Source organism: Elephas maximus, chromosome 3 (assembly GCF_024166365.1).
Source record: "Elephas maximus indicus isolate mEleMax1 chromosome 3, mEleMax1 primary haplotype, whole genome shotgun sequence".
Lineage (NCBI taxonomy): Eukaryota > Metazoa > Chordata > Mammalia > Proboscidea > Elephantidae > Elephas > Elephas maximus.
Window position 1 is genome coordinate 87,911,089 of NC_064821.1, and position 24,407 is coordinate 87,935,495.

A 24,407-nucleotide genomic window follows, 5' to 3' on the forward strand; every position below is an offset into this window, starting at 1 on the left:
TTCAGATAACTGTCTCCCTAGTTAGACTAAGACCCAGCATCTTCACGTGAACCCACTGTACATCTTCACTCAAGACAAATACAGAGTGTCATGGATTGAATTCTGTCCCCCCAAAAATGTGTGTATCGATTTGTTTGGGCCATGACTCCCAGTATTGTGTGATTTTCCTGTATGTTGTAAATCCTGCCTCTGTGATGTTAATGAGGGTGGATGGCAGTTGTTAGTGAAGCAGGACTCAATCTATAAGATTGAATAGTATCTTGAGGCACTCTCTTGAGATATAAAAGAGAGAAGCAAACAGAGAGATGGGAGACCTCATACCACCAAGAAAGCTAGCACCAGGAGTAGAGCATGTCCTTTGGACCTGGGGTCCCTGCGCCTGAGAAGCAACTTGACCAGGGGAAGACTGATGACAAGGAATCTTCCTCCAGAGTTGGCAGAGAAAGAAAGGCGTCCCCTGGAGCTGACACCCTGAATTTGGACTTGTAACCTACTAGACTGTGAGAGAACAAGTTTCTCTTTGTTAAAGCCATCCACTTGTGGTATTTCTGTTATAGCAGCACTACATGATTAACACACAGGGAATATTCAGTAAACACCCACTTGGTGGATGGATGGCATTATTTTTTTGACTAGATTTAGCAATGGTTGAAGCCTCATGAGGTCTCATTGGGAGGCTGTGTCTTCTAAGGAAACCCTGGCCTGTACTATCTAGAACACAAAGCCTACGTAAGGAGAAAGAAGAGCTGCCCTGAGTCTACCCAGGGAGATAACAATTCAGAAAGCAGCCAGGTGGTGGAAGGATCGGAAGCCATGAGGTAGTTTTTTTAATGAAATGTAATAGAAAGTATCAGAGTGTATCAGACCTAGTAAGAATGAGTATTAAATCATAAAATTTTTGCTTCAGTTAATAAACATCTGTATTTACTAGGTCACAATGTAAACTGTATTTCTTACTAGGGGTCACATCAAAAAATTCTGAAAGCCACTGGATTACAGGTAGAGACTGAAGGAAGAGAGACCAGGGAGGAGGCTGCTGCAGGAATGGAGGCATATTGGTGAGGATGAGGAGTGGAGAGGGTGGAGTGAACCTCAAAAAACAGAAAATGAAGATGAGAAGTCTCCTATTGCCCAGCTCCAGGCCCACTAGAATGTGAGCATCCCCACATCACTACTGTCCCAGAGCAGTTCCTAGCTCTTTCTACCAGCTGGACTGTAAGCTCCCATCTCCTTCTAAGTTTGATTGAGCACAGGGCTTTCACTCAGAAGGTGCAGCTATAAATGTCTATAAACTTGGATTTTAAAGATAGAGGTAGCAGGAAGCAGCCAAGTAATAGGATGAAAAAAAAGATATAGCTGAGTATATCCCATGTGCATGCTGATTCACAGAAAACTTAATACACCAGGGAGGATTAAACCATTTTATTGCAGATGGGGGTGAGGGAGACAGGTAGTGAGAAGCCTCAGTAGGCAGGGCAAATACCAGCTAGATCAAGAGCGGAGGGCAGAGGGCCCTGAAATTGGACCTTAAGGCCCTGGGTGGGTACAGAAGGATAAGGAAGGCTTCATCCCACTACTCCTACAAGTTCTTACAGGTCAGTCATGAGGACCTTGGGGGACTGAAGGGATAGGTCCACCTGCTCAAGCTGAAGGCTGTTGGGCTCCGGGTTAGAAAGGGTGCTTCTCGGGAGCTCTAAAGGGAGGCAAAAGGGAAGAGAGAACAAACCATCAGCAAGCACTGTGATAGGCACAGAATTAGGCCCTGGGTCTATCTGATGGGGAGGGACATGCATGCCTGACTTGGGATAACTAGCAACAGAGGTTGATGGATCCACAAAGAAAGAGGCAGAGGCTCCATTCTACCCAATGCCAAACAATCAGGCAGCTGGTATCCAGGCATCACATGGATTCAGCCTCCCCCAGAAGTGGAGCCCCAGCCCTTACCCCCACCTAGCTTCCTTAAAAGTTCCCAGCTACTGTTACTGCCCAGAAGACTGACTTCAGAGTCAGGTGAAGAAAGGGACATGGTGAAGGTGGTAGTCAGGGGCAGCTTGGATTGGAGGACATGAATGGAGGTCCTGGAAGGAGAGAAGAATCAGAGGCAGAGGTGGTGATGGTGGATCGGGGGGCCCTCCCAGCAGAGAACTGTCCCCCCTTCCCAAGGTCAGGACTCCAGTCTCCTCCCCCTTTTTCTTTCAAAGGGAAGATACCTCAGTGGCCGTATCAAGTGAAGATTGCTCAATACTGCTCCTATAGGCAGCAACCCAGATACCCATACTACACCTATCAACCCAGGCTAAATCTAGGCTAGTGGAACTTTGGTCCCCAGTGCCTGGCTTCTGTGAGATAAATCCCCTCCACTGCCACAGCACCCACATCCCCTGACCTGAGAAGGTCGAACTCCCGCTGGGCATCCTGGGCCTCTATGCTGGCAGCCTCCAGAGCGTGACCCTTGCCCTCCTGGCCACTTTGTAGTTGCTCCAACATCTGCTAGACCATGCGCCCAGGTTGGACCAAACCTCTCTCTCTCCAGGGGGAAACTCCCTCCCCATGACTGGCCTCTTCAGCACACTTGGAACTCTACTGTGGGCAAGGACGGTTTTTCATCGCCTGGGGAGAGGGATTGGGAAGAAGAGCTTTGGAAGGAGGTGGAGTCAACATAAGGAAGAGAGGGAAGGAGATGAGAGGGAGGTGTCCTGGCCTGCCTATAAAACAGATAGATAGAGAAAGGAAGGAGCCGCCCCGGAGAGATACAATCCTGGTCCTACCTTCCAGCTGGGGGCCTGAACCTGCTGCCCCTCAGTCATCTGTTTCAGCAGCAACTCCTGATGCTGGCCTGGAGATGAGAGAGAATGTACAGGGGCTGTCCCCCAACCTCATTCTTTCTCCCTCCCTGCCTTTGCCCAGCCTGCTGCTAAAAATTGACAGAAGCATTCTGGTCTAGCTATTAGGAAGCTTCCAAGCTGACTGGGAAGACTATACCCACACCATGAGAGGAAAAGAGCAGAACAAGATACCGGTCAGACTTCTGAGTAGCTCAGACAGTCAGAGCTATGGTCACTTACTGGGAGAGCAAGAAAATTTTCCAGAAAAGGGGAAGAAGAGAACACCACCCCTAATCTTTTACTTACTCAGTTGGTCCCGCAGCAACTTCAGCTCCTCCCACAGAACCTCTGACTCCTCCCACAGCAGTTGCCGCCTGCAGGGGTGACAGCAGTGTCATTGTAGAGCCAACCAACAAGTCCAGAAGGAGGAAGCCACCAGTCCCCCAGAGTACCACAAATTCAGAGGCCTGAAGAAGGAGGGGTCTTATACATCACTTACTCATTCTGCAATTTCTGGTGAAGGCCGTTGGTAGCACTACACTGTCCTGGTTCTGGTTGCTTCTGAGCTTGAGCCTGGGCCTGCTCCTGCACCTGGCTCCGGAGGCCCTGCAGTTCCCTTCTAAGTCCCTCCAGGCGTTGCTCAAGGAGAAGGACCCTCCTCTCTGGGCTCTCCTGCAGCAATCTTAGTGATGCTGTATGTAATAAGACAAGTTAGGGATCAGCCCCTTAAAGCTTCACATATGAACCCAGAGACCCTATTTGCAAATCAAGACTCATGTGCGCACACAAGGCTATGTGTGTAAAATAACGGGCCAGCCAGATACCTTCCAGGGCACAGATCTGGTATTTCTGCTGCTCTTGTTCTTCTAGAAGGCCCCGCACAGCCTGCCTTAGTGCCTCAATCACCTACCCAGGCAGAAGAACCACATGAACACCTGTGTAAAGGACTTCACCAACCACACACACAGTCACACCCAGACACACAGACACATAGACACAGACACACAGACACAGACACACACACACACAGACACACACACACAGACACACAGACACAGACACACAGACACACACACACACACACACACACACACACACCCGCCCCAGGAGTCCACACCTCACCTGAGCCTGGGATCTAAGTTGGGATTGGAGAATTGTAACTTCATCCCAGACAGGGGATGGACTGTGGGCTTCAGCCCAGCTCAGTCCCTCTGGGACAGTGGGAGGAGTCTTCAGAACCCAGGACTGTTGAGCTTGGACTCCAGACTGGGGAGGCAAGTAAAGAGGGGAAGTCCACGTACCAGCCAGGTCCCCTGCTGAGGGAATAAGGAGGGGACAAGTCCAGACCCTATCTGTATGGTGGAACAGAGTTCAGGAGAACAAAGAGCTGGAATTTGGAAGAAGTAGTAAATAGTACAGGCACTGGAAGAAAGCAGATCCTCAAAAGAGAGAAGGCTTAGGGATGGAAAACGGGCACCACCTACCTGCGGCGGAGACCCCAAGGGGATATAGCAGCTGCTACAAAAGAAACAGATGCACAGTCCAGTGAGCTGAGAGTCCCTTAACCCGACCCCCAAGCGGGCCAGTCTCAGGCGCCCCCTCACCTTAATCCGGGCCACATTTCCATCAGTGGCATTGAGAAGCGCGTCGAGCCGCTCAGACCAGCTCAGGCTTCTGCTCATATCCTGCGGCAGAGGTCTGGCTCCTGGTATCTTGTGCCCTTGCTCTCCCAGCCGAGGATGTCGAAGCAAGGCTCAGGAAAAACCACACGTCACATCAAAAGAAAGGGGTGGAGAAGCAATAATAAGGGTATGGATGACCAGCCCAGAACTGAGACTTTGGCAACTAATCAGGGCAGAGGCGCTCTTGGGGAACTGTGGAAAAAGCAGAACACCCTGATAAACAGATGTCAGGCGGTAGTTGAAGGCGCCGAATATTGGAAACATCCCCAGATTCTGGACACAGACACCATTGCGCCGAACCGGCGCCAGAAATTATTGCCGCCGCGGGTTTCAAACCCTCCGGGAAGTCGGGATAAATCAGACTTCGGACTGACTACCGCAGTGCCACTGGGAAACTGAGTTCGCCTCTGGTGGAGACAACCGGCAATGGAAGCGGCGGAACTACATTTCCCTAGAAGCAATAGTGCAGTCACACTCCTTGCCGGGAAACCGAGTTTTCCTCATTATGTAGCACTTGGCTCTGGGGACCAAATAAACTACGTATCCCAATATGCATCACGCAGAGTCAATAATATACCGGTGCTGGTCCCCGTAGTTCCTGGGAAATGGAGTCCAAGTTACCACGAAACTACCCGCCCAGTTTAGCCTTGAGACTCCATTTCCCAGCAAGCTTAGCGTGTAGCGTGCACTATGGAGCCGCAAGTCTCAGAGCTGAAGCAGAAGATTGAGGACACGCTGTGCCCTTTTGGCTTCGAGGTTTATCCTTTCCAGGTTGGTTATCCCTCCTGTGGTGTTAGCGCGAGGCGTATGATTGGTCTCTGTCCTGCCGCCTAAGTACCTGGAAGCTTTCTGATCTTACCCGAGAGCCTCTGGTCTATGTCCATCTGACCGACTGGCACAGGGTGTCAGTGAGGACTTGGGTTAAAAAAGTAGAGAAGCGGAGGCATATTTGTCCTTTTAGGCCCATATAATACCGAATTGATGAATGAGAGACACCATATGGTCGAGTAACCTGTGTGGCCCTGATTATCACTTATGTAATTCATAGCAAGAAAGGGACACGTGGAGCCAGAGTCACCTTGAAAGAGCAAGGCCTAGAAAGTTTGCATGGCTAGGATTTCTAGGTTTTTTTTGAGGAGGGAAGGAACTGAACAAGGAAACAATTGGCTGGTTTGTTTCCTCAACCAACAGAAGGATAATTCATGATGTTGCCAATTACTAGCGCTGGGCTGGGTAGAAATTCTGTGCACCCGCCTGGCACAGAAGCCTCATCACTACCACCCCCACACTTGTTTACATAGGCACATTTCCCTTTCACCAGTGCTCCCTGCACTGAGCAGCAACCTTGGACACAGAGCTAAGTAGAAGTCAGCTTGAGTTCTTTGCCTGATGCTTAAAATACGACCCACTCCCCACCCTGTCTAATGAGTGCTGTACAGGATGTAGAGGGAGAAAGATAAGTTGGGTCTAACTTGAGCGAGGAGACTTACTAGGGAACACAGGATTGAGCTATATATCAGAAAAAATGGATTGATAAGGATGAGGGTTACGTATATCCCAAACATCAGGAACACCTTGAGTAAAGGTGTGGAGGCAGTGGTGGGTGGAAGGTATGGGGGAGAGTGAGGACAACCTAGTGCACTGAACTGAACAGAGACCGCAGCAGCCCTACCAGATGTGCTAGGCTCCAGTCTCACTTCCACATCCACATATCCAATCAGCCATCAAGACCTATAGGCTCCATCTTGTGAATCTCTCCCAAATCCATTTCCTTCCATCCCACCTGTATCTATTCTGGTCTAGGCCACCATTCTTTCTCATTTGGATAGCTGCAGTAGCCTCCTTGCTGTCACCTTGCCTCCAATCTGTCCTCTACAGTGCAGCCGAATAGATCTTTTAAAATTGAAGTCAGTTTACTCCTTAAATCTTCAGCAGCTCCTCATCGTTTCCAAATTAGATCCACCTTAAATTGGTGTTCAAGACATCACAATCTCACTCATCTCTTCTCTCTCTGTGCTCCCCTCTACAGACCCTTACTTCCACTAATTTGCTGTTCTCCAAATGTGCCCAATACTTTCCTGCCTCTGTCTCTGCTTATATTGTGACCTCTGTTTAGAATGCACACCAGATCTGCCTCCTCATGTCTCTCAATTTCCTTCCCAACCTTCAAGACTCAGCTTCCCCAAAAGCATTTTCTAATTTCAGAGGGTCTTCATCTGGCCCTGTCATTGCCCTAATTGCTATTGTTCTTAGTTGTTTATCATCTTTCTGCCTCTATTCTAAACTCCCTACCAAATTCAGTGAATATTCATTCAGTAAATAAGACGGAAGCTGAAGCAAGGTGTATGAGGCCTTGAATGCCAGGCTAAGGTATAGCCATGGCTACAGCCTAGGCTGACCCTCCTGACTTAGGGGCCAGAGTGTCCAGCCTGGTCTAAACTTTTTCTCTGCCTCAGGTGGCATGGTACAATGCACTCCTGCCTCCAGTCTTCCACCTGTCCCTGCCGGGACCTACTCTGGCTTTCCTGGTACTCAGCACACCTGCCATGTTTGACCGGGCCCTTAAGCCCTTCCTGCAGAGCTGCCATCTCCGACCACTGACGGACCCTGTGGACCAGTGTGTGGCCTACCACCTCGGCCGCATTAGAGAGGTGGGCAAGGCTCCTGTTCTCACCCAGCTCCCAAGCCTACAGCTGCTTGTAGCTCCTCAAAGCTCAATGCATGATCTAGACCCAGGGCTAAGAGCCACTTCCCAGATGGAGTGGTACCCTAAAGCCAGCCTTGACACTCTGTGATCATCTCTCCCTGCTGTGCCTTCTCACTCCAGGTTTAGCCACTTTCATCTGGCAGCCCCCTAGATCTAAAATCAATCTCAGTGGCCCTACACTGATGGGCAACCTTTATATGAGCCTCAGATCAGGGTTCCCTTGGCCTCCAACTGCAATAGCAATGAGCCTGACATCTCCAGGCATCTCTCTCCTGCCTCAAGCATTATTGTCTTTAATGCCTTTTGAGAACAAAAATAACCCCCCACCACACACATACACACACACACTCATATTCTGGGTCTCTCCAAAGCTGGGCTATGTCCTCTTCCACATTGGAGCTCTTCAGGACAGGGCCAAGTTACCCATCCCAGTGGAGGTTCCTGAGCAAGACCTTGTGTGTTTCCCTTCAAACATGGGCTCTCCAAAACAGAAGTATAACTTTCCTCACAATGGAGCCTCCCTTCCCCAGGTTAAGGTAATGTTCTCTCATCCACATGGGACTTGAGGACAGGGTAATGTTAACACAGAATTAGGGCTCCCAAGGTCATGACACCCCTCATGCTCACAGGACCCTCCATCTTGTCCTGCATCCCAGAGCCTTCCAGAGCTGCAGATCGAAGTCATCGCTGATTACGAGGTACACCCCAACCGACGCCCTAAGATTCTGGCTCAGACAGCAGCCCATGTGGCAGGGGCTGCTTACTACTACCAACGAAAGGACGTGGAGGCTGACCCCTGGGGGAACCAGGTCAGAGGACAAATGTGAATGGGTGGGTACTGTGTGAAAATGGTGACAGCCCCTCCCACACTGCTGCCTCCGCTGGATGGGTCGGTAGACACAATCCAGGACAAAGAAGCTGTGCCTTGGCCATAGTTCAGCCCCATAGCCTACTTTGTGAAGTCTTCTCTGGGGACATGTCAGGTCAGAAAACCCAGTCTGTTCTTAAAACACTGTCTTGCAAGGCTATCCAGGATAGAGGGGGCAGAGCACTGATCAGATCAGTGGCATGACTGACTGGCAAGTTGATTGAGGTTCCTCACGGCCAGAATGAGCTTATGAAAAGGGCTATCTAGAACAGGGAGAGTCCAGACACAGAAAGAACAAGCTTGTATGTGGACAGGAGAGACCAGTCCCTGGGGAACATCATGCTTGGTAGTCAGTGAAAAAAAGATCAAGATGGATTGACACAGTGGCCGCAAAAATGGGCTCAAGCATGATGATTGTGAGAATGGCACAGGACTGGGCAACGTTTTTGTTTTGTGATAAGGGTCAGAGTCGAAACTGACTCAACAGCATGTAACATGTGCAATCAGTGTCCACTGAGTGGTAAGTCAACAAGTCTAGCTCACAGTGATCCTAAGTGGACCTGGTGCCAAGATGACCTGACCTCTATGACTGACCTTGCTTTTCTTTACCCTCACCCCAGCACATATCAGGTGTGTGTATACACCCCAGATTTGGGGGCTGGTTTGCCATCCGAGGGGTGGTGCTGCTGCCAGGAATAGAAGTGCCAAACTTGCTACCCACAAAACCCCTTGACTGTGTTCCTACAAGAGCTGACCGCATCACTCTGCTTGAAGGCTTCAACTTCCATTGGCGTGACTGGACTTACCGGGATGCTGTGGCACCCCAAGAACGCTACTCAGAAGAGCAAAAGGCCTACTTTTCTACTCCGCCAGCCCAGCGCTGGGCCCTGTTGGGCTTGGCCCTGCCCTCAGAAGAGCATAGCCTGGTATCCCCTGAGCTGCTTCCCCTTACCACACACACCCCTAAGCCCCAGAATCCCAGCACAGTGCGAGGCTGGCTCAGTCCCAGAGTCTCACCATCTGCATCCCCTGGTCCCTGATACCTTCCCTCTTCTGTGAGACCCCTATTTATGACAGTGGTACTTGCTAAGACTTTCTTGGCTTTGGCAAGAGAGGTTTTATTTTGGGTACAAGATGATTATTTTTGATAATATAGGTAAGGTTTAGGGAAGTTAAGCTTTGGTCAAGACAGTCTAAGCTAAAAATCAAGATGGATTCAGAATTCCTAGCTATCCTGCAATATGGGAGTATTTATTGCCTGTTACACCATTTCTTCACAGTGCCCTAAGGTACTTGTTACAGGGTCTGAGCAACAAGCATCCCCTAAATAATGGTACCCACCTGACGGATTGTTTAAGGACTGAATAAATTCACACAAAGCACTAACAGTCCCTGGCATATAGAAAAGTGGTGTGTTGGCCATTATTAAAGGCTCTAGGAATCCCGCAGTGCTGCTCTTAGCTCTAGTCTGGGTTCTGGAGGGCTGGGTAGGCTGGGGTAGCTGATATAGGAAGTCTGCCACATGACCTACTGAAGAATCCTCAGTTCTGAATCTGCCCCAAAGCCTCAAGGCCCCAGGAGAAACCCAACTTCACTAACCACCCCCTCAGGACAATGACATGGATGAGGGTCAAATAAAGGACCAACTATCCTCTAATCATAAAGGGCTGGCTTCTACTGCTGAAAACTAGCCAATAAAAACCTGGATCTTAACAGCATGGTCCAGCTTTTTGCTTTGGCAACATCATCAGGAGGTATCAATTGCTGGAAGGGAATGTTTGGTGAAATGGAGGGCCAGTGAGGGCAAGGAAGACCCTCAGTGAGATAATGTGGCACAGCAGCTATGACAATGGACTAGAACATGCCAGAGATCCCGAGGATAATGCAAAACCAGGCAACCTTTCATTCTGTTGTACACAAGGTCACCATGGATCAAAGATGGCAGCTGTCTGTCTCTCTCCTCTAATCAAGGCTAGAAACCCAAGGTAAGATGTGCTGAGGACTGTTCTGCTACTGAAAGCCCTATCCCAAGGCCACCAGCCGTTTGTCTCCCCCTCCCTTTCAGTTCCAGAGGTACAGAATCCTGCAACTCTTGTTCTTTTACAGAGCTAGCACCAGGCACTTAGCAGAAGAGGCTAAGCCTCTGGTTCTCACACAGCCACAATGGTGTAAACGTAGATGCCTGGGCAATCTCACTGGGGTCTTACCTGCATCCCAGCCTGCAGCGTAAGTTGCAGTGCCCTGGCCAACACTATCCCAGGACTAGCTCAGCTCCACACAAGTGAAATAAAATATAACAGTGTGGCTCAGTTACATTCCCTGTTTCCTGCGTTTTCCCTCGATATAGTAACTTCCTGATATAAGGCAGCTTTCGGAAACCCTGGTGGCGTAGTGGTTAAGTGGTATGGCCACTAACCAAAGGGTCGGCAGTTCGAATCTACCAGGTGCTCCTTGGAAACTCTATGGGGCAGTTCTACTTTGTCCTTTAGGGTCGCTATGGGTCTGAATCGACTCGGTGGGCACTGGGTTTAGTTTTGGTTTAAGGCAGCTCTCATTTTCTTCTTCAAAAGGGAAAACAAAGAGTAGATTTTTTCTTAAACATAAAGGCAGATACCCCCTAAAATGAAGAACCATCAAGGTCTTGGTTCAAATTTAATAGAAACTACAAAAGATCAATGGGCTCATGCTCCACTACTGGTACACGAAACACATTAGCTGGCCTGTCCCACAGCACAGCTCAGGCCATTTCCACCAGGGTGAAGAAAGGCTGGCCTCTCCCACCCCTGCAGGAAAGGTCTATATCTATCACATATCAGGTCTCAGCCAAGTATAAGGCTTTGTGTTTTATGCATGAAGAGAAGTACAAAAGAGGCTTTTGTTCTCAAGGGTGCCCACTGCAGCCCAGCACTAAAATGGCCCCATGCTCATTTCTGCTTGGAGAAATACTCTTTGCTTTTCTGGACGTCAGGCTTGATGGTATCACTGCCAGGCTTCCAGCCAGCTGGGCACACTGTAAGAGAAAGATGCTTCTCATCAGTAACCAGCTCAGTGGTGGGTACCACCCTCCTCCCACGAACAAAGGACCACCTCAAAGCCAGACCTCAGCCCAAGGAGCCTGTCCTGCAATGTTAGAGATCATTCAGCCTTTTCAGTCCAAGGTTAACTAGAACCATAATCTAATCCTCACCAGAACCCTAATATACTATTCTACTGAATTTATTCATGAGGTACGCCTGAAATTTAAAGTAACAAGAATTTCAATTATTATGCTGTGTTCTAAAAAAAAATCTGTCCAAAAGCAAATATGGCAAAATATTAAGATAGGTAGGCAAATGCTTATTAATATTCTCCATGCTTTTATCTGTGCTTCAGATACTGCTTTTCAAAAAAAAAAAAAAGGTAAATGATTTGCCCTAACTTCCCCATACCCACAAAAGAAACAAACTAAAAAGTCAAGCTGGGACTGGGTCCCAAAGCAGTCCTTGAAAGCTTGTATTTCTTAAGCCTTTAAAATGAAGCTGCTACTTTCCTCTGGAAGAAGTTCAGAGATCTCAAGACAGTAACCGGTCTGCCTCCCCAGGCAGACGATGCCTGCCCTACACCTTTCAACTCTGCCAAACTGGACAGCGTGAACTACAAGGGGCAGGACCCTCCACAGAAGGCCCATCTTGTCTCACTAAGTAAAAACACCTTCTCCTCTTTGCTAAGTAAAAGGTCAGGGTTTAGATACTTTCACACACTGCAGGAAGTATAGCCTTCAACCATTTCCTACAATGCTGACCTAGCTATACTCCTTGAGCTAGCCTGAGGAAAGCGAGGCAAAAGGACTTCAAGCCATTATCTGATTTGCTGTTTTGTCTTCTACAAAACACGTTGTCACTGAAGTCCAGTAATACAGCAGTTAAGAGTCTCACTTGCTCAAGTAAGAGAGGAAAGCCCCTTTATGTTGGAAGATGTCATATAGCTTCATATGCTATTAGACTCTAAAACCAGCTTTCTGGGCAATGTATTAATGGAACAAGAGCTAAGTAGCAGACCCAGCTACCATTACTTTCTTGAAATCTCCATTTAATAGTTATAGGTATTTGCGCTAACATCAAACGGTTAAAATACAGGTCCCTTTTTTAAGCATCAACAATGGAGCCCTGGTGGCGCAATGGTTAGGCTGCTAACTGAAAACGCCAGCGGTTCAAACCCACCAGAGAAGCTCTGCAGGACAGAAGACCTGGCAATCTGCTCCTGTAAAGGGGCCAGATGGAAGCTTGGCATTAGGTACTAAAGGGGTACCAAAAAATACTCCTCTGCCTAGGAGAACACAGAGCTTTAGAATAGCCCAATTATAAATCATGACACAAACAGCTGCGTCTCACAGCTTAGTATGAAGTATAACGAACCAGAAAGGATGACCTTGCTAACTCAGTTTCCTTGGTGCTTGGGCCTCATAGCGCTTACAACCACACCAGTTTTAGTGACAGGCAGAAAGATCAACAGAGATGTTTATCAGAATCAATATGGTGCCCACCAGAGCTAGTACAGTTAGTTCCACATGAACCAGCTTTTTAAAAGTGCAGGAGGAAATGATACCAGTCACAGTAACTCCAGTATGAGAACGGTTCCAACACAGAAGGTCCTAAGCAATGTCTTTTCCAACACTTTTAATTACCAAAAAAAAAAAAATGTGAATTTGGATCTCAATTCTACCATTTACGACGAATAAATGGTGTGGTTAAGTATTGGTTTACCGGTCCTTAGTAATAGAGATATTATTTGTCAAACATTACAGCATTCATAGGCTCTCAAATGGGGACAAGCCATAAAAGACTGTGTCAGAACTAATGGAATAGGGGGTAGCAGAAACCAATACAAAATACAAAGAAGCAAGTTTTACAGTGTCACAAGCTAGGGTTCAAAAGAGTCTAACCTATATGCAAGGCCCTAGGAAAGTCCAGGAAATGGCTGACTTTGCCACTCCCCTTCCTTCTTGCCTCTGTGCTGAACCTCATCCCCCAGCAGGGGGCAGCCTCAGGTGCCTGCTCCTTCAATCAGCCAGGCTAAAACCCAGACATGCTTCTGCAAATGGTGCCTCTTGGTATCAGTGCTCACTGACCCTATTATTCAGCCGTTCACTCTAACCACTTTTGGGTCCCTCTAACAAAAACCACTTATTTAGACTCAATTTCTTCATCTCTTGACAAGATCAGAGCTAAAATGGATCTGAGAACGCTAGTGTGAATTGCTCATCTTCCAGAGGAAAAAAAATGAGATGTAGTAAGGGAAGAAATTTGTCCCAGGTCATAGAAAGCTCAGCCAAAACTGTCTGTGCCCTTGATCTGAAGTCAGTAACATTTGATCACAATTACCTTGTACATAATTACATTAAGCTTGGGATGGGTCAAGACCCCCCATTCTCCTACATACCTAGCACCAGGACCTGAGCCCTTAAAAACTAAGCTAACTCACTTGGATAACGTTGTCTCACTCCAGCAACAGATGCACTCGGAGAAAGAGAAAAAAAAAAAAAGCTACGGTCTTACAACTCCAAAGCTAAAACCAAATGGGGCTCTGCTTCATCACAACACTGCAATGCGGGCACATAAGGACAGGACTACTATTTCTGGGGCAATAGGAAAGGAAAGGCTCATACTCTAGCAATGCTAGACAAAAAATCAAAAGCTGAATGTGCTTGGTCACGTTTAGGTTTTGTAGAAACAGACTTACGAAAACCGCCTTTGATCCTGACACGTCCGAGAATATAGATATCTCATCTACTCCTTCCCACTTTTTAAACATTTTTACATTAAAACATTTATGTAAACTTTATATACGAAAACTGATTCTACAAATACAATCGTACAACAAAATGAACTTTTAAAAAATAGACGTTACATGAAAATAAATGTAGTAACTACATCTATCTACCTAACTACCCTTGGGTTAAGTTATTATCTTGGTTCTATTTTTATTTTCCAATTTTCAGAGCGTTCAATATCACCTTTATATATTTCAAAAATCCCAATATAATAGGACTAGAGAGTAAGCTCTTCCCCTCAACACTTGTCAAAATGGCTTCATCTCTAGATGCGATTCTCAGTCTTTTGTTTTGCTCCAACATACTCAGGGATCCTCCTACACTCCACTAAGTAAAATCTGCAGCAGTGAGTGATTCTAAACGAGCAGGGCAGAAGCAAAGAGTATTCACTTGAATCAAAAAGCCTTTATATTCTTCCCAAGTTTTTCCATTATCCCCACACCTCCTCAACCCATAGTAATACAGAGATTTCTATTTTTTGATGAGACATAATCACTTTTCTTTCTTTATCTGACAAATTTTGTTCCGCCACCTTTCCCACCATACCACCACGATTCTGCTGTCCAGTCATCAGACATCTGGCTCACCTTCTCCATGTTTGTCAGTGAACTGGAAGGCCTGAACTAGTCTTAGAGTTTCATCCACAGAGCGGCCGACGGGGAGGTCATTTACAGTGATCTGCCGGAGGATCCCTTTATCATCAATGATGAAGAGGCCCCTGGAAGAGATTGAAGAATTAGGCAGTACAGGTTTAGTAATTTGCTGAGGAAATGGCACAGGTCTCAAAGACTTGAACTTGCCTTGCCCTTAGTGAGGCGGCCCCTGCATGAGAAATACAATGAGGCAGGAGTATCTGCAGATCAGGGCCTAGTCTTCTCCAAATAAATGCCTCTCAGCCAATCCAACAATTCTCCCGATGAATGCCAGCCCCCCAGCAGGTATTTACCTGAATGAGATGCCTTCATCTGCCTTTAAGACCCCATAGTCCTGAGCAATGGTGCGTTTGGGGTCTGATACCAAAGGAATATTCATGGGTCCCAGCCCTCCTTGTTTCTTGGGTGTGTTGATCCTACAGCAAAAGGCACACACATACAATTGCATTCATTTAAAGCCTTGTGTAGCCACAGCATTAACTGTACCCATTCCTTCCTCTTTCCCATGCTCTTATCTAACTCTCCCAATACTCAAAAGTCTTTCTAGCAGCAAAGTGAATGGCTGAAGACAGTAAAGATCACCAGAACATGCTCAGCTGCAACTCAAGCTGCTTCTTCTCTGCTGCCAAGTAACAAGAAAGCAACAAGAAGTCAAGAGCCTTTGTACTCTGTCTACAAGGAGCCAGAAGTCAAAACTTGAGAAAGTCTATTGCCAATGTCTCCCAATTGCTGCTTAGTTAGTAAGTCCACATGCCAAACAGACAAAGACATTTACCAAGCCAGATGACAGAAGTGAGAATCCACGGAAGCACCAATCACTTGGCAGTTGAGTTTCTTAAATTCTTCTGCCCTGTCACTAAAAGCAATGATCTCCGTAGGGCACACAAAGGTGAAGTCAAGAGGATAAAAAAAGAACACAATATATTTTCCTGAAAAGGAAAGAATCCTCAGGTTAGCCTTACAGAGAACGAAAAGCTAAGGATACATTTCCTATGAAAAAGCCTTTCTTATTAAGTTGATGGCAGACACACAATTGTTAAATGACAAGACCAGGGCTTCAAACCAGTTCATTCTGGTTTGAACCCCTGCTGAGAATTTTCATTTCCACCGCAGATATACTGAATCAGGCCCTACACTTTCACAATATCCACAGATGATCCTTACGTGTAATAGATTTTGAGAACCACTGATGTACTAGTGGTTCTGGCATGGTCCCTAACCAGCAACATCAGCATCACCTGGAACTTGTTAAAAATGCAATTCTCAATAGGGGTTTGAACCAGAACGAACAGATTCAAAGCCCGGGCAAGACGACTCAACATAGCTGTCTCCTAGCATCTATTTTAGAACTTGTTGCAGCAGGAGGGCCTGGAGACTCATACATCTGAATGAGAAAAAATTCTTTCTAGCTCCATGCTTTATTCTCCTGCCTCCTCATTAGCTGCCAACTGTAACTCCTATAACCTCTATCTACTCCTACGGTTAGTTAAGGCAAGAGTATAAACACCACGTTCTTACTCCAATGAAGGAAAGCAAAACGCAATTATCACTTTTAACTGGGTGGCATATTGCCAATGCTTAGAAGAGTGCCCAGAGCTGAATTGCTGAGCTCTCTGCTGACAGGTGACAAGAAACCAACAAAAGGAAGTCAGCCTTTGTACGTCTTTCACAATGAACCATAGTGATGGGACCGGTAAGGACCTTTAAGGACCTCAATCGCCACAAACTCGTTCCTAACAAACCTGACAGGACAAGAAATAAAAATCTTATAAACAAAGTTTCAAAAGTCCCGGTAGGTTAACACAACTTCTAACTGGAATTTTACTGGTCACTCAGATTACCAGTTGAAGTAGACCTTCAAACTGTCCAGGAAGTCTCTTACCACACCTAACGTGCTGAGCTATGGAACAACTCCAAACATTTACTTTATTCCCAGGTAGCCTTTTTTTTTGACATTTACTTTGAAAAGGAAAGTAACTAGAAGCTGACTCATCTAAATAACTCCTCCAGGGCTTTACCTAACAAGCACTTTGAAGCCTCAGCAGATCAAGCCCTGGAGGGCAGAGAGCTGCTCCTCCTAGACCTAATGCCTATACTCTTGGGCCAGGGTCACGTACCTCTGGTGTTACTTACTTTGTCAGGAGAAGCTTCCCTCCACAGGGCCCCACTTACTTGCTCTCATCACCATCGAACAAGTGCGACGTGTTAGGAAACCTAGTTAAAAGTTCTACCCAAAAGCCAACTCCAAGAACCAATTACTACACCACTAAGGGAAGTACACTTGAGTTCGAGGTTTGCATTCTAAGAAATCTTTATCCCAGAAGACCCAGGTGCTCTGGGACTGCAAGAAAGGAATGGCCTCATTAGAGACTGCCAAGTGTCTGCACGTAACTAAGGGGAGTTGTTTCAGCTGTGACATCAACTCTTCTCTGGCGCGGGGGGGCGGGGGCGGCAAAAACAGTCAAGGGAATGGGCCTGAGCCCTCTGCCTAATAACGTAATGGCTGTGACACACACATTTCACAAATGACCACTAAGCTGTATCATAGCCCAAAGACTTGAGAATATAGCAAAAAAAGCAAACCCGTTGACATCAAGTTGATTCCGACTCACCAGCAACCCTACAGGACAGAGTAGAACTGCTCCACAGGGTTTCCAGGAGGGGCTAGTGGATTTGAACTCCCAACCTTTTGGTTAGCAGGCAAGCTCTTAACCACTGGGCCTGGCCAGGCGTCTTAACAGAAGAGATGATAATGAAAACAATTCAGAAGTACTGAGAAAATCAAATTGACCTAATATGGTTACATATAATGAAGCATGTGCCTTCTCCAGAAGAAGTCTGAACCTACAATATCTATTCTGTAAACACTGATCATCACTCTTTTGCTTCAGCATAAAGGTAACAGAATCCTGCCCTAAAGGCCTTGTCCTGGGAGATACAAAGAATTTTAGAATCAAATGTAACAGATACCAAAATTTAACAAGTTATCTCTGGATCATAATTCCATTATAATGAATCCCATGTAATTACTCTTACCTTTGTAGTCAGACAAGCTGATATCTTTGAACTGACCATCTGGCATAACGGCTGTAGCTTTGAAGTTGGGGGCAGGGTGCCCAATTTTAGCAGCTCCTGAAGACATCTTGTTATCAGCTGGAAAAGATAAAAGAAAATGAATTAAAAACAAGTCTTGTCTTTTTAGATACAAGGTAGCTCTCACCTACTTAGGGACTTAGTGGTAGAACCAAGAACAATCAGGTCCAGTGGTCCTGAACACAAAATTTTTATCATTAGTAATGCAAGCCAGCAGCCAAGAGTCACAATGGAAGGGCCACAATCTGAGCTTTCTAATTTCTGGACCAAACCCAGATGTTACAAAAGTCTCTGAAATCTCAGTCTTTGTTTTCATCTAAAAAGGACAATTTTTTAGTAAGTCGAAGTCACCTTTTCTGAGACATTATGAACCGGCATTTTCTTCTGCCTTTTCATTATACAGAAGCACCGAGAAGGGAGGGATAAGGTAGAGACTCTCAAACCAGAACCCAAGTACACAATGCACAAAGCCACCAACGCTGATTGCCTGACTCCCACAAGCCCTCATGTTGCCTTTCTGCCGACTGCACCTCCATCTATAAGATGTAAAGTGCACTGGAACTTTCTCCAGGTGGATGTGCCCAAGAAAGCACACGCCCTAAAGCCAATCCAGACCAAGATTCTGGCATCTGCTCAATTTAAAAACTTTAGGTATTGGATTTAGCCCTAGAAGTCTTTTCAAAATGGGTGTCTGGCCTCGGGGCCGAGATCCCGGAAGAAAAATCAGTGCCATCAAGAGTTCAGTTTAATGCATTGGATTCGCCCAGATCAATACCAAGATAAGGAGTTAAGATTTAACTCAATTAAGTTACCGGTTTGAAAACCCTAAGAAACTAATTTTCCCGTAATGCCCAAAGTTCTCGGTTCATAATACAATCAAAGGAAACGTTGTGCGCATGCCTAGAATCGATCTTCGCAAAGGTTTCACAGCCTGTATAAAATAAAAACTATTTTAACACCCTTTAACAAAGAAACCGTAAGGTACGCTGCAACTTGGCGACGGGGTGTGGCCCTAAGAGAAACAGGCTTCTCGTCCAAACCTGTTTTTCCAGGTGACCCCAACACCACAAAAGCCCGACCAACCAAGAGGAAAGTCTGCTGGACTTCCGGTCGGTGCGGCGCCCTCAGGAGACACGCTCCCAAACCCCCTAGAGAGGGCCACGCCTGCAAAGCCCAGTTCAGGTACCTTCTTGCCGCTCCCAACGTCACCCTCATCCTAGTAGTTCGGAAATCGCCAGCAGAAAAGATTGCGCATTCTTCAGCGAGGGAATTTGGGAAAACCTCACAGCAAATCACAGCTGAAGACCGGGGCCGCTTTCACCTCTACCACACAAAGACCGATTACGGGTAACCTTCTGCAGCCACAGCTCTGGTTCTAGGTCCACTCCAGAAGCTTCCCGAACCCGCCCTGCCTCGCAGGAGGCTAGCCGTGGAGCTCCCACGCCGCCTCACCCAGCCGCGCGCCAAGCCAACCAGCACACTTTGCTCGAGGGAAAGAGACTGGAGCGGGTGTAAGCCTCGGGGCTCAACCAGTCCCCGAAAGCACAAGGAGATGCGCAACGCGGGGTGAGGGGACCGCCCAAACACTTTCAGGCGCCAGGCCCCCGCGGGCCGCCTCGCCGGTCACGGCGCCTCCAACAGAGACTATGTGAGCCCCGGAGAAAAGCAAGAGAGCAGAAAGTAGCAACAGGTGGGGGGGTTCGCGAGGCCAAGCTACCTAGAGACTCACCAGTTGCAAAACAGAAGGCACCAAGATCAGCCAGGAAAAGAATTTGCGGAGCTTGCGTGGGGCGCTGCCTTTATAGTTTCTTGGGCTCTCGCGAGAGTCGGCGTGGGCCGGGGGTGCAGGAGGAGGAGAGGGAGGGGGAATCTGCCCCACTCGCAGTCGGGTCCCATCGCGCCTCGCCAGAATGACTCAGCACTTCCCCTCGCTGAGGGGCGGGAGTGGTCGCAGATAGTACTAATCGCCCCCAGTCATCACTGCCGCCACCAACGGCTGAGGTCGGAGAGTGGGATGCACTCTCGGCCGCCCTCAAGCCCAAAGTCCTCAATTAATTTATGATCTCAATGGGGGCCGGGATTCCTTTACTTCTAGGACCCCTTGCGCGCTGTGCCCTTAAAGCGCAAACCAGATTAAGGGTCCTCGCTGTCGCTCACGGAGGACATCCTGGGAACTACACACCAAGCCCTGAGAGAAGTATCTAAATACTTCTCAAATCGTCCCAGTCACCGCAGCGTCTGCCAGATGACTAGTATCCCTGGTTTCTGTACCTTGGATAAAAATATAAAGCCGCTTTATTATTCCGATTATTGGCTGAGCTGTTTTCCATCTCCCATCCATTCCTTCCACTATAGCTGAAGGGAATCTTATTGAAATGTGATCATGTCACTCCTTGGATTTGTGATTTAAAAACCAGGGCTCTGTAGTCAATTCCCTGAATTAAAAGCCTTATGATTTTGTTTTTTTAATTGTGCATTGGGTTACAGTTTACAGAGCAAATTAGTTTCCCATTTGATAGTTTGTGCATAAAATGTTCCATAAAAAATAGCATTGGTTTAATTCCCCACGATGTGTCAGGACTCTCCCCATTTCCTCCCTAGGTTCCCCATTTCCTTTCGTCCTGATTTTTTACCCCTCCCTGCCTTCTCATCTATCCCTGTGGGCAGATATTGCCCTTTTGATTTAGTTCAATTGGTTGTTCTAAGGAGCATGTTCCTCTCTAGTGTTTTTATTTTGTGGGCCTGTCTATGGTCTGGCTAAAAGATAGTCTCTGGGAATGGCTTGTTGTAGGGAAAAAAAAAAAATCACAAAGTTTAGTAAAGCAAAAAGAAAAGTTTTATTTGGCATATATGCAAAGAGGCAAAAGTGGGAAAAGGACAAGCATACTGTTAGGGCCTTGTCTGCCCAAACTCCAAGCAAATATTACAGAATAAAGTGGGAAAATAGACATGCCTGCTGCTAGAGCCATGTCTGTCCAAAGAACAATGCAGAATCATCAGTATATATTAACATTACAAATAGGCAAAACCATTAAAAGTTTTACCTTTTCACAAATGGGCTAGAAACCGTGATCCTATATTTTGAAGTGTCTTTCTTAACAATCATTGGTCTAGGCTTCAGTAATGATAGGAGGGTCATCATTGGCCTAACAAATCTTACTATTCACTAAATGCTAGTAGAAAAAGGTAACAATGGAAACCATATGGGTCTTCTGTGCTGTTTTACTAGCTTATGTGGAAGATTCCCTAAAAGATGTGTTCCAAGATTGTCCTAGCCATTGTCTTTATGCCTCAGGGCCCAGTTTATGTGTCCTTGTGAGTCTTTGTGGGTCTTAATTTAGAAAATAATATTGGGATTATTATTCCCTGTCCTTGAGCATAGAGAATGTTACCCAGCTGAAGCTGGGCCCACAAAGAGTCACAAGGACACATGCGCTGGGCCCAGAGATAAAGACAATAGATAGAGCAATCTTAGAAATTATCTTTTAGGGAAGAAAAATATCTTTTAGGGAACTTTTTACATAAAGCCAATCAAACAAAACACAAAAGACTTTGCACTCTTACCTTTTTCTATTAACATTTAGTGAGTAGATATTTGTTGGACCAATGAAGACCCTTCTGACTGTCAGTTACTGAAACCTATACCAATGATTATTAAGAAAAGCAATTCAAAATGTAATACCACAGTTTCTAGCCAATCTGTGAAAAGGTGAAGCTTTCAACGATTCTACCCATTTTTGTAATGTTACTAATGTAGCCTTCCTCCAGCTTGGGGCAGACATTATTAGCTCTGGCAGCATGCTTGTCTGCTTCCCACTTTTGTCTTTTTGAATATATGCCAAATAAAGCTTTCTTTTTGGGTTACTAAACTTTGTGATGTTTTTTCCCCTACAACAGTCCTTGTGAGTCCAGCTCCAGCTGAGTCACATTCCAGGACAAGGAATAATGGCTCCAATATCATCTACTAAATCATTCCCTCCTTTTGATTGGAAGTTGGAGATAAGACATCGATGATCAATACCTGGACTTAGTGGAGCTCCTAGATGGCGGCCATGGTAGGCTCTTTAAACTCACAGTGCTGGTTTTCCACCAGATACCATCTGGTTCTTCACCAGAATCTTAAGTAAGAGCAACGTTCTCATTAATTGCGTTGCTGAAGTAAGCAGACTAAATGTACATCAACATTTTAGCTCGAGGCCTCCTTTTGGCTTTTAGGTGTGTAAGACAATAGAAGATAAATTTTATTATGCATAATACTATCAGGATACAGACTAAAAATATTACTATCCCTTGCAATAGTGATCTAGCCCATGTACTTATTCCTGATGGTAACCAACTAAATAAATCTGGTATTTGTAAGGGTATTACAGTGTGTAACCAAGTAGCCTGTCTAATTCTATGTATATCCTGTTCTACTTCTCCTGTGTTATTTATCCAAATGAAACAAGAGGTATTTGCTACAGCACAGATTACACTTTCTTGGACCAATAAAAAAATCTAAGGCTATTCCATTATCTCATGTCACCTTGGCTTATGAGGTCAGAGATTGCTGTTGTGTTTCCACCCCATTAGCAACTTCATCTATTAGTTGCATAGTGATTGATAAATTTCTTAAAGATTTCTCCAATTCAACTATACCATAAGTAGGAATTAAAGCTACCAACAATACCCTGAGCGCTAAACCAATGAGTTTTCATCTGACTTTCATTTTACAATGTATAACAGTTTAACATTACCTTTCCAATATTTACTGGCATCATTACTATGAATATCTAAAGGTAATCCTAACATTCCCAAAGTGCATTGCCCATGCATTCACCAGAGATCTAAACAAGAGATTGCCCACGTAAATTCACTATCAATTGGAAAGGAGTCATCTAAACTAGTATAGTTGGCTCTACCACATAAAAACATATATCCACAAGGAGACACAAAGTTTGTCTGGAGAAAACAGAAAATATAGAAAAATTTACATGTGACAAACAGAGAATTAGAAAATTCACGATTAGCAAGATAATAGAGGATGGACCTCACCTGTTGGAGATCGTCAGTTAATCTCTTTAAAACATAATAAGTGTTCTTCCTGAGTGCAGGCTGCCCCTCTTTGGTTTATCTATTAACAGTCATGAGTCACTTTCTCAGAAGCAAAAGTGGAGCCTAAGACAATATGGAGTCTGAACCATGAGGTCGACCTCCTCTGAGAACCTGGTTTCTTTAAGATACATAAATTTCTACATAGTAAGAGGGTGAGAGTTTGATTATAAACGTTAGACTGTCTTGAAGACTAATTAAACGGATTACTGATTTACCCTAAACGTAACTCTCAGTCTAATCTTTGGAGTCAGTTTCCCCAAAAGACTGAATTCTTCAAGGAACCCTTTTTTTCCTCAAAGCTCAAGGTTCAAAATGACACCCAAAGGCAATAGCAAAGTTGTAAATATAAATGTCTGAAGTTGGAGCTATAATTTTAAAATATGAAATAGAACAGCATTTCCTATTATGGGTTACTCTAACCTCCATGAAAGCCAGAAATCTGGATTCCAGAAGAATTATAACTCTTTCATGGTTCCCTCCTTTGGATCATGATCTTGCTATAGAATCTTTGATCAAAAATGCTCAATAAACAGTAATTGGGCACCATCTGGTTTTTAAGATCCCAGGCACCATACAGCGAACTAGGAAGTAGAATAGAAACACTAACAATAGTATGAGGCCAACTGTCTGAAATAACTAATGAAACCATGACCCTAAGGTCTTTGAACCAAGAAAACAAATTTCATGAGGGGTTTATTTATGCATAAGCCGCATCAGTAACTGCTTTTCATGTTGTCTCAGTAGCAACTACATTCTGCAAAACCTCAGGTTGTGTATTTAAATAAATATAGCAACATTTATCCGTTAAGGCACAAAACTGTTCCTTGAGAGACTAATAGGAAATGCTGTTCTATTTTATAAAATTATAGCTCCAACTTCAGAAATTTATATTTACAACTTTGCTAAGTTTACCAACAGGAACTTCTAATTCAACAGTTAAAATATCCAAACCCATTAGTTAGATAATTTAGGAGAAAGAAAACAATTTCTTATATCTAGAAAGTAGAACCTTAAAGCATCAACAACATTCCCACATAAAACCCATAGTATCCTTTACTCAATCTTATGTAGTTAATTTCTGTTTCAGCTGGTCTGTAAGCCCATCAGCCTCTGCATAAGAGTTCTGGAAATTTTATTCAGTCTAGTCACAGTCCTTTTCACAAGTCCAATACAGTCCATCTTTTTGTTGAGAAATTTGGTCAAATGTTTTCAGCAAATCAGCAAAGTAAACACTTATCTGCAGATGACAAAACTGAATATGGCCATAATTAACTTATATAAATAACACTCTTAATTGTGAAACACTTGATAGAAATTAATTACAAGCATAATGTAAAGGCCAAATAAAATCAGTTAAAACACGTTAGATAAAAAATAATACTAAAAATAATGGTTAACCTTATTTCCAAAGAGCTTCAGATATAATACATAATAATCTTAAGACATAATACCATATAGTCAGGATATACCAAGATTGTCAAGTCTCTAAATACCTGAATAGTAATAAAAAAAAAAATTCATAGGTAAATGATGTGAATTCCCCAATCGAACCACTGATTTAATAAAGTTGTAACCCAGTTAGCAAGTAAGAAATAATAATAAAATTATGACACAATCTTATTCATTTATTGTCTAATATTTTCACTATTAGGCAAAAACATAAGAGAAAACACTAA

General features: G+C 45.2%; 3 protein-coding genes across 7 annotated transcripts; 1 reads left to right on the forward strand and 2 right to left on the reverse strand.

Annotated features, from left to right (window-relative positions):
- Nucleotides 1-1,430: 1,430 nt before the first annotated feature.
- On the reverse strand, nt 1,431-6,796 carry CCDC163 (CCDC163 homolog). Of its 4 annotated transcripts, XR_007516643.1 has the most exons (9): nt 4,430-6,796; nt 4,310-4,343; nt 3,948-4,141; nt 3,650-3,731; nt 3,325-3,517; nt 3,132-3,199; nt 2,769-2,836; nt 2,387-2,610; nt 1,614-1,693 (listed from the first exon to the last, which is right to left on the reverse strand). XR_007516643.1 is itself a non-coding variant. In XM_049879141.1 (8 exons), exons 1-8 carry the CDS (start codon nt 4,505-4,507, stop codon nt 1,601-1,603), a joined length of 807 nt encoding a protein of 268 aa, XP_049735098.1. In that variant the 5' UTR covers nt 4,508-6,796; the 3' UTR covers nt 1,431-1,600. The 4 variants fall into 4 exon arrangements, 3 of the variants coding, with proteins under 3 accessions (XP_049735098.1, XP_049735097.1, XP_049735099.1); XM_049879141.1 differs by lacking the exon at nt 2,387-2,610 and having other exon boundaries at nt 1,431-1,693; nt 4,310-4,340; XM_049879140.1 differs by lacking the exon at nt 2,387-2,610 and having other exon boundaries at nt 1,431-1,693.
- On the forward strand, nt 5,182-10,442 carry MMACHC (metabolism of cobalamin associated C). Of its 2 annotated transcripts, none has more exons than XM_049879138.1 (4): nt 5,182-5,278; nt 6,964-7,158; nt 7,844-8,023; nt 8,703-10,442. In XM_049879138.1, exons 1-4 carry the CDS (start codon nt 5,198-5,200, stop codon nt 9,120-9,122), a joined length of 876 nt encoding a protein of 291 aa, XP_049735095.1. In that variant the 5' UTR covers nt 5,182-5,197; the 3' UTR covers nt 9,123-10,442. The 2 variants fall into 2 exon arrangements, with proteins under 2 accessions (XP_049735095.1, XP_049735096.1); XM_049879139.1 differs by having other exon boundaries at nt 7,871-8,023.
- A 279-nt stretch (nt 10,443-10,721) lies between these two features.
- Nucleotides 10,722-19,467, reverse strand: PRDX1 (peroxiredoxin 1). The gene is made up of 6 exons (XM_049879144.1): nt 19,367-19,467; nt 17,581-17,697; nt 15,320-15,473; nt 14,838-14,960; nt 14,479-14,609; nt 10,722-11,092 (listed from the first exon to the last, which is right to left on the reverse strand). Exons 2-6 carry the CDS (start codon nt 17,684-17,686, stop codon nt 11,007-11,009), a joined length of 600 nt encoding a protein of 199 aa, XP_049735101.1. The 5' UTR covers nt 17,687-17,697; nt 19,367-19,467; the 3' UTR covers nt 10,722-11,006.
- Between the last annotated feature and the right edge of the window lie 4,940 nt (nt 19,468-24,407).